Here is a 9,552-nt window from a genome sequence, read left to right on the forward strand (position 1 = left end):
AGTCCCAGCAGGAACCAGAGTCCCGACAGGAACCAGAGTCCCAACAGGAACCAGAGTCCCAGCAGGAACCAGAGTCCCAACAGGAACCAGAGCACCGACAGGAACCAGAGTCCCAACAGGAACCAGAGTCCCGACAGGAACCAGAGTCCCAGCAGGAACCAGAGTCCCAACAGGAACCAGAGCCCCAGCAGGAACCAGAGTCCCAACAGGAACCAGAGTCCCAGAAGGAACCAGAGCCCCAGCAGGAACCAGAGTCCCAACAGGAACCAGAGTCCCAGAAGGAACCAGAGTCCCAGCAGGAACCAGAGCCCCAGCAGGAACCAGAGTCCCAGCAGGAACCAGAGTCCCAACAGGAACCAGAGCCCCAGCAGGAACCAGAGTCCCAACAGGAACCAGAGTCCCAGAAGGAACCAGAGTCCCAGCAGGAACCAGAGTCCTTGGATCAGGACAGTAATGAAACTAAAACCCGGCAGACTTTCTCTGCAGTTTGGAGGTGTGATGTGTGTGAAGCTGCAGGAGAAGCAGACGTTAAAGTAACCCTCCTCTGATTCAAAGACAGGCAGAATAAATAAACCTTTTTCTGTACAGGACGGAGGTCAGAGGTCATCAGGCTGACAGCATCCTGGAGCTCCTGGTGACCTTCGACCTTCAGGACCATCCAAGTCTGCTGACCTCTGAGAGTCAGTGATCGTCATCGGTTCAAATTCTCATCAAAGCTGCAGAAACACAAGAGACGAGTTCAACAGAGTGAAGCAGGTGTTTAACCTGACGGAGCTGTTTATGGAGAACAGGGAGGTGGAGGAGAAGTTCTGGATCAGTAGAACTCCAGTAGAATCAGTAGAATGAGGTTCTTACTGGCGTATGGCGTCAGGTATCTGCAGTCTTTCTGTGGGGATGAACTGTGACAGCTCCTGCAGACTCTGGATGAACCGGATCTTCCTGCTGAACTTGTCACTGGAGACAACAGACCATAAAGTTTCATCTAATCTGAACCTTAGAGTCTCTGTGTGGAGCCTGGAGCGTGTGTGTGTGTGTGTGTGTGTGTGTGTGTGTGTGTGTGTTGCAGACCTGATGAAGGGTTTGACCACAGTGATCAGAGCTTTGATGTACCAGGCAGGGTGGACGACCAGCAGCCCCTTCAGGTCCTTCTTCAGCCTGAACACAAACATGACAACAGTCTGATCACTTCTCATCAATATTTACTCTCTGAAGACGTTCACAGTTTATTCAACCATCAGACTGTGTGACAGCTCCACCCCACAGGATTGTCCTGGTGAGTGAATCCATCATACCTCCTGTCGATGGAGGTGTAGCACTGATGGAGCCACTTGATGGCCGGCAGCTTGTTTCTGGGAGCCATCGCACACAGGTAGACCAACAGGTAGTTCTCTGACACCATGAGGTCCAACGTCCCCACGATGTACCTGCACACACACACATACACACACTCTCAGTTTGACCATCAGAATAAGTCATGATGAAAACACATCCATCACTGAGCCTCAGCTCCTCGGTGCTGACCATCAGGCCTCCAGTGCTTCTGCCTCAACTTTTTTCAGCGCTGCGTCCTGTAAATAAGCTAATCTTTAATCTAATAATCTATTTTTTTCATTCCGTAAACAATAACAGACGAATACCATGTTTATGTATTTTACTGAAATGTTCCTAAAGACAGAAAACCGAGCTCACCTGAACAGGTTGTCCATGACGTACTCGTAGTCCTCCACCGTGTTCTCCGGCAGGTAGCAGGAGGTGAACAGGATGATGGCGTTCATCTCATCTCCATAGTAACCTGACAACCAATCAGACATGAGCAGGAAAGTCACTAGCCCCATTCAAACTGCCCTTTCAATGCAGGAATCATGTGCCGATTCTCCGCAACGTGGCCTGTGTTAAAGTTTCAGATGTGGAGAGGATGGACAGTTTTGCTGCGGCTCTGATCCGCCTCCAGAGGTAGAATCAGAACCGCAGAGGAGAGACAGGTCTGTGTGTTCACAGTCTGACAGCTAAACAGATCCTTCCTGTTTATGTGGAATGGTGTTACTTGACCTGCAAAAGGCATTTGACACTGTAAATCACGACAGATTAATTGATAAACTTGAGGCCCTGGGAGCAGACAGCTCCACCTGTAGGTGGTTCAGGTCATACCTGTCAGGGAGAGAACAACTGGTGGCCCTAGGGGGGGAGCTGTCATACCCCAGAATAGTCAAATGCGGCGTTCCACAAGGAAGCATTCTCGGCCCGTCTTTGTTTTTAACATATATAAATGATATGCCAGACGCCTGCTCATGCGACCTATTCCTGTACGCTGATGACTCAGCACTGTTAATGTCCCATAAGCATCAATCCACAATAGAGAGTACCCCGAGCACAGAGCTAGCTTCTGTAAACAGCTGGCTGATTGACAACAAGTTGTCCTTACATCTTGGTAAGACAGAGGCCATCTTGTTTGGCTCAAAGTACAGATTGAGCAGATGCTCTGAATTCAGGGTCACTCTGAATAAGGTTGTGGTCAGTGCAAAATCATCAGTGAAATACCTGGGATGCATCCTAGAAAACAACCTGGATGGCAGGAGTATGGCCAATAAGGTCCTAAGCCAAGTCACCAGGCTCACAAAGTTATTAGCTAGAAATGCCAAATTCATAGATAGGCCAACAATGGTAATATTAGCTAATGCATTAGTTTGAAATCATTTTGAATTTGCAAGCACTTCCTGGTTGGAAGGCCTAACATGTAAACCTAAAGGGAGGTTGCAAACTGCACAGAATAAACTAATGAGAGTCATTTTGAACTTGGGCCATAGGTCACATATAGGTAGGTCACAATTTGCAGAACTTAACTGGCTACCTGTTGAGTCGCGTGTTGTTATGACTAGGCTGAATATGATACATAAAATACTGTTCGGTAGCGCCAAAACGTTCCTAGCAGGTCTGATTACCAAGGTAAAGGACAAACACAAGGTTTGCACTCGTGGCAGCATCTCAGATCTATGTCCATATTCTTTTAAAACATCTGTAGGCAAAGGCACCTTTGCAATGGAACAAATTAGATAGGGATTGTTGAGATACAATATTTTTTTTTAGCCATATGCTACTTTACATGTTTACTTAATAATGTCCCCATATAGAGCTGTACTTATCCTGTTGATTGATGAGGTTGACAGAAGCATTGACCCCATGTCATGAAGGGTTAAGACATTTGAGGAACAAGCCAGGATGAGAGAGAGAACACAGCTGCTTTTGTCTCTGTAACAATGTACCCTACACATGACGACCTTGTGGTGAACAGTATCTGTCTGTGAAGTGATAACAAAGTATGACTTAGAGAAACTCAAAAGTAGTGCAGAAACAGTGCAGGATGAGACAGGAAGAGAACAGGAAGAGGGAGGTTCTTTCCACAGGGCGATGTCTTCACGGATTGGAGAAATTGTGTTACCAAGAGGCTGGGACCAGCCTGTGCACCAACGAAAGGAGAGTCAAGTCTAAACCACGACCTCCTCACCTTTTTTGACCAATGACAAATTATAACACCTCAACAGCAAAAATATAACTGTGATTGTAATGCGAATATCTGCATCCTTTTTCTGGGCGACGGGTTACAGAGTAACAGCGATCCGCTGACTGTGATTTGTTTAACAGAGAAAGGTCCATGATCATACTTGCTTAATGATACAATTCTAAATAAATACTTAACCGGAACGTCGTTGTATGTCTTCACTCAAATAAACGAACACGACAGATATAAAAGTCATATCCAGCCTAAACTCCTTTAAAAGGAGAATTAAGGCCTGGTTACTAGAGAGGGTAGCGGAATAGAGAAGGGGACCATCGAATGTATTTAATAAAAATAAAAATAAAATAAGTTTCTTTGGTTTTATGGTTTTAGGTGACTATTATACACTCTGTGAGTGTCATGTCATATCTTGTCTTGTTGTGTCTTGCCTTGATGTTTTATGTGAGGACCACAATGGAAATAAGTCCTGGACTTTCCTGTGTTTTTATCCTCAATTGTACTTTTTATGTCTTAATGTGGGAGAGCTGCAATTAAATCAATCAATCAATCAATCAATCAATTCACTCATCAAATAAAAGATAAATGTCCCATAAAGCAATATTACAGAACCAAACAACAGTAACGTGGTAACTGGTCGTGTCCATGGCAACTTATGAGGAAAAATAATACTGCAGTTATACTGCCATCATGATGGTACACGTCATGATGATGGTACACGTCATCATGACGATGGTACACGTCATGATGATGGTACACGTCATGATGATGATGGTACACGTCATGATGATGGTACACGTCATGATGATGGTACACGTCATCATCATGATGGTACACGTCATCATCATGACATGTACCATCACGCCTCTTTTGGATCCGCGGCGCTGGCTTGCTGTATGAATTGAAATGGTGAACCGCTGCTGTGGAGATAATGTGGCTTCTCTGTGTGAAAAGGGCGACTGTTGTCTTTTTGTGTTACAGACGTTACAGATTTTAGCCTCCTCTGCTCTACTGAGAACATCTATATGTGACAGTTCTACTGTGGAGTAGAGAGAACATTATAGAAGATAAATGTTCATTACATCACAACATCTTATTGTATCATCATGTATAGATGGATCATATTATTACATCATGTTGAGAAACAATCATAATAAAATATAAGAAGAGTAAACAGTGACCTCTGACCTCCGTGTGACAGGACCTGTAGGTACGGCTCGAGGACGCTCATGTTCACATTATATTCATGTCCGGAGATACAGAACCTTCTCCAACGGCGACCCCTGCTGTCCACCTGGTCCAGTTCCATCAGACTTTCTGACTGCTCCCTCTGGCTACTGGCCCCGGCCCCAGCCCCGGCTCCGCCCCTTGCCATCCGGGGGAGGTCATCTGTCAGAGAGAGGTCAGAGGTCAGCAGAGATATTATCTCTTTCCTGTGCTGTAACCTTACCTGACCTCCACCTAACCTCCACCTGACCTCCACCTAACCTTCACCTGAGCTCCACCTGAGCTCCACCTGAGCTCCACCTGACCTCCACCTAACCTTCACCTGACCTCCACCTGAGCTCCACCTAACCTCCACCTGAGCTCCACCTGACCTTCACCTGACCTCCAACTGAGCTCCACCTAACCTTCACCTAACCTCCACCTGAGCTCCACCTAACCTCCACCTGACCTCCACCTAACCTCCACCTGAGCTCCACCTGACCTCCACCTGAGCTCCACCTAACCTCCACCTGAGCTCCACCTGAGCTCCACCTGACCTCCACCTGAGCGCCACCTAACCTCCACCTGAGCTCCACCTGAGCTCCACCTGAGCTCCACCTAACCTCCACCTGAGCTCCACCTAACCTCCACCTGAGCTCCACCTGAATCAGTGACTGGGATTGAAGATTACAATCCTGACTTCCATCCTGGTTGACAACAGTGTGGTCACTATGGTGACAGCAGGCCTGTCTCACCCTCCCACTCCAGCTCGTGCATGCTGTCTGGCAGCGTTCCTGTCTCGCTGTCTGACGGCGTCTCCAGCGCCTCCAGGTTGATGTCGAGTGACAGCGTCTCGTCCGGCGTCGCTGACAGTGCGGCAGCGGTGAAGCCATCGCCGCTCAGGTCGTGAGAGTCTCTGCGGCTCAGAGTGAGACTGAGAGACGGGGCGACCAGACGCTTCTTAGCCCCTCCCCCAACTGTTCCTGATAGGGCGAGACTGGTGGGTGGGGCTGAGGGGAGAGGAGGGTGGGGCCAGATAAGGAAGGAGGTAAAAGGTCAAAAGTCATAATCAGAATCTTAATCTCCTCCATGAACAGTCTCTGCTGCAGCTCCTCCTGCTGACCAACTGCAGAAACTCACTTCCTGTTGTTACCACACCTGCACACACCTGACCCGTCACCTCACAGAAATAATTCATAATCATTTCTTTTATAAAGATCTTCATAAACAAACAACTCTACAACATTAAACAAACAATATTAGTTCAAATATTTATGTTTTTAATTTTATTCCTTGTTTTCTCAGACTTTGTGGTCAAATTATAAGAAATTTAGGGGAAATAAGAAAGTTCTCTGGGTCACCTGGTCGCTGTTCGCCACCTGACGGGCTCTGTGCCTCCACTGGACTCCCACAATCCTCTGGGAGAGGCCTGAACCCCCCCAACAACAAATCAAATCAAATCAAATCAAATTTTATTTGTATAGCCCAAATTCACAAATCACAGTTTGCCTCAGAGGGCTTTACAATCTGTACAGCATCCGATAAAAGTCAGCATGTTTGTTTTAAAGGGTTCTTCCACAGATTTTACACATGAAGATGTCTCTGTGATCAGAACAGCTCAGAATAATAAAGTGTTTGTGTTTGAGCTGCAGAACAGATTCAGATCTGATCCAGCAGGTCTGAGGAGAACCAGACAGAACAAACTGTCAAACCTTCAGCTGCAGAACAGATTCAGATCTGATCCAGCAGGTCTGAGGAGAACCAGACAGAACAAACTGTCAAACCTTCAGCTGCAGAACAGATTTAGATCTGATCCAGCAGGTCTGAGGAGAACCAGACAGAACAAACTGTCAAACCTTCAGCTGCAGAACAGATTTAGATCTGATCCAGCAGGTCTGAGGAGAACCAGACAGAACAAACTGTCAAACCTTCAGCTGCAGAAACTGAGATAAGAAGAACAAACGCAGTTTTTCACTCTGACCTTCACATTTAAACTCTGCTGCTTCATCTGTCCTCACATGTTCTCCAACATTGTAGAACATGTTCTCTATCATGTTCTCTATCATGTTCTCCAACTTATTAGAGAACATGTTCCCCAACATGTACTCTTGCATGTTCTCTAACATGTTCTTTATCATGTTCTCTAACACGTTCTCTATCATGTTCTTTATCATGTTCTCTATCATGTTCTCTAACACGTTCTCTATCATGTTCTCTAACACGTTCTCTAACACGTTCTCTATCATGTTCTCTATCATGTTCTCTCTCCAACATATTAGACGTAACAGAGGTCAGAGGTCAGAGGTGAGACCTGGGGAAGCCGTCGTCCTGCCACTCCTCCCTCAGCTCCATGTCCTGGATGTTGGGGGGGCCTGAGGATGCTACAGGAGCCCTGCAGGGACAAACAGAATAAGATCATCAGCAGCTGATCATTAACACAGAGGACGAGGAGGAAGACGACGACGAGGAGGACGAGGAGGAGGAAGAGGAGGACGCAGCAGCCTGACAGTCAGAACCAGCAGAAGAACAAACAGCTGAACAAACTGTCTGACTGTCGGTGGAGACTCAGAGAACAGAGAGTTATTTAAGTAACTACAAGTAGAATCAGAAAAAGTACTCACTGTCACTGTGTTATTATTATCGTTATTATAATAATTAGAATTTTTATCATTATTATTACTATTATTGTTATTATTAGTGTTGTTGTTATTATTATTATTGTTATTATCGTTGTTATTATTGGAACATTATCACTGGTGTGTTAACGAGCAGTCAGTGGGTTCCTTCACCACGATTCAGATTCTGTCAACAGGACTGATACACTTATCAATCAATATCATATATAATATAATCAATATCAGAGCAGGAATATGTTCCGAGTCTCTTTGGGAAACTTTCATCTGATTTCATGCTGTTCTTCACCAACCTGCCTCAATAAATAATACTGAAGTACTGAACGGGTTCTGTTTTCATCTTCAGCAGTCAACTGGACCACATGAGCACACGCACGCGCGCACACACACACACACACACACACACACACACACACACACACACACACACACACACACACACACACACACAGTTATCTGTAACATCAGAGGATTCCCACTCCGCCCTGTGTTCTTTCTCTGAAGCCAGACTCCATTCACTTTTCTGTCATTTTAAGCTTCTTCCTGCTTTTCCTGTTAAACAAACAGATGTGGTCATGTGACTCTCACCTGTCACCTGTCAGCAGGTAACCGTCTTCAGTCAGCTTGCGGTCGATCCATCAGCGGCTTGTTGTTCTAATAAAATCTGGATCTGATCAGACTGAACGGACCTGCCTGACTGCTCTGATTCTGACTGTTCACACGGACACACCTGAGCAGGTGAGGGGGCGGGGCTCTATTGTTCCTCTGTTTGTTGTTACTGAAGCAGAATGTCGAGACGCTTTATCTGACACACCCACCAGGTAACCACACCTGTGCACCTGTGTGTGTGCAGGTCACAGGTAGAGGAGGGGGCATCATGTTTCCACTGTGGTGCCTTCAGGGCCTGACTGGGAAAATCCACAACTCTCAGCAGGGTCATTTGTCCTCAAGAGGGTTCAAGGGTTCCTGAGGTGCTTGAAGAGATTCAAGGAGTGCTTGAAAAGGATATGTAAGAGTTTAAGGAGGCTTCAAGGTTTCTGAAGGGATTCTCCAGGAGGGCTTACTGCAGTTCCAGGGTGCTTGAAGAGGTTTTGAGAGGAGCTTTATGGTTCCTGAAGGAGGTAAACAGTCTATTAGGGGTTCCAGGAGAGCTTAGGAGGTCGAGAAAGGTAAAGGAGGTTGTCCAAGTGATTGTGGAGGTGTCAGGGTTCACCACACGGGATAACAGGCAGCTTGAAGAGGTTCCAGGAGTGTTTGAAACAGATCCAGGGTTCATCAGGAGGTTCTGTCAGGATCATTCCATCGAGCACAGTGGCACGATGTTCTCACTGTGGACCGACCACCAGTGGCTTCTCAGTCCACCACACTCGCTCCAGAAGAAGTCCTCGGCTCCACTCGAGGAGAGCAACACCTCCACCTTTTTAATGAAAGCCGGGTCAGGCTGCAGATCGAGCTTCCAGGGACGTTCAAGGACAATCCAGGTGCTTGAAGATGGTAGTCAGTAACACAGGAGAATTCAGGACTCCTGACGTGGTCACGTGGTTGAGCAGACAGAAAGTATATGATGAATACATTCCCACAGAGCCTGAACACAGCGCCTGCTCTGGTCTGTATTGTTGTCATGGTAACAGCCAACAGCTTCCTGTCTGAGCAGCTGAACTGATGAAACACCTGGACAGACGGACAGACGGACAGACGGAGAGCCAAGACCACCAAGTTACAGAGGAGATAGTGAGAGCCGACCATCTCTACGCCCGGAGACAGACAGACAGACAGACAGAGAGACAGACAGACAAGCTTCCTGAACCTGGAGACACCTGAGGAGACTATAAACACACCACAGAGACCCCTTCACTGAGCGTCTGGAAGAACGAACTCTAGAAACCACAAACACCAACGATGTCAACTCAACTTCCTCTTTCTACTGCAACAGGAAACACACACACACACACATACACACACATACAGTGAAACCTGAGTGTGTGTGTGTGTGTGTGTGTGTGTGTGTGTGTGTGTGTGTGTGTTTAAGTATTAAACGTACCTGTCCTCGTCTGTGTTCCCTGTGGGGGAGCTCATGATGTCACTGTGATGTCACAGTGTGTTCTGACCAGCATGTGTGAGCTTCTGGACGAGTGTGAGGACCGTCCTCTCTCTCTCTCTCTCTCTCTCTCTCTGAGGGAGTTCCTACTCTGACTCAATGTG

The 9,552-nt window shown here is 46.7% G+C and overlaps 1 protein-coding gene across 2 annotated transcripts in view; it reads right to left on the bottom strand.

Moving 5' to 3' along the window:
• bnipl (BCL2 interacting protein like) overlaps window positions 1-9,552 on the bottom strand; it is a 9,770-nt gene continuing 218 nt past the window's right edge. Inside the window, exons 1-10 of one of the 2 annotated variants that reach the window (XM_084357806.1) lie at window positions 9,392-9,552; window positions 7,029-7,109; window positions 6,079-6,146; window positions 5,473-5,727; window positions 4,700-4,900; window positions 1,690-1,792; window positions 1,293-1,424; window positions 1,069-1,155; window positions 856-954; window positions 1-716 (exon numbers count right to left, since the gene is read on the bottom strand). The exon at window positions 9,392-9,552 is cut by the window's right edge and continues 8 nt beyond it. In XM_084357806.1, the coding sequence (XP_084213932.1) occupies window positions 692-716; window positions 856-954; window positions 1,069-1,155; window positions 1,293-1,424; window positions 1,690-1,792; window positions 4,700-4,900; window positions 5,473-5,727; window positions 6,079-6,146; window positions 7,029-7,109; window positions 9,392-9,426 (1,086 nt within the window). In that variant the 5' untranslated portion in view covers window positions 9,427-9,552 and the 3' untranslated portion in view covers window positions 1-691. The remainder of the gene's footprint in view (window positions 717-855; window positions 955-1,068; window positions 1,156-1,292; window positions 1,425-1,689; window positions 1,793-4,699; window positions 4,901-5,472; window positions 5,728-6,078; window positions 6,147-7,028; window positions 7,110-9,391) is intronic. The other variant, XM_084357807.1, reaches the window with a different exon arrangement.

Source organism: Pagrus pagrus, assembly GCF_965226575.1.
Source record: "Pagrus pagrus genome assembly, chromosome: 7".
In the NCBI taxonomy this organism is placed as follows: Eukaryota; Metazoa; Chordata; class Actinopteri; order Spariformes; family Sparidae; genus Pagrus; species Pagrus pagrus.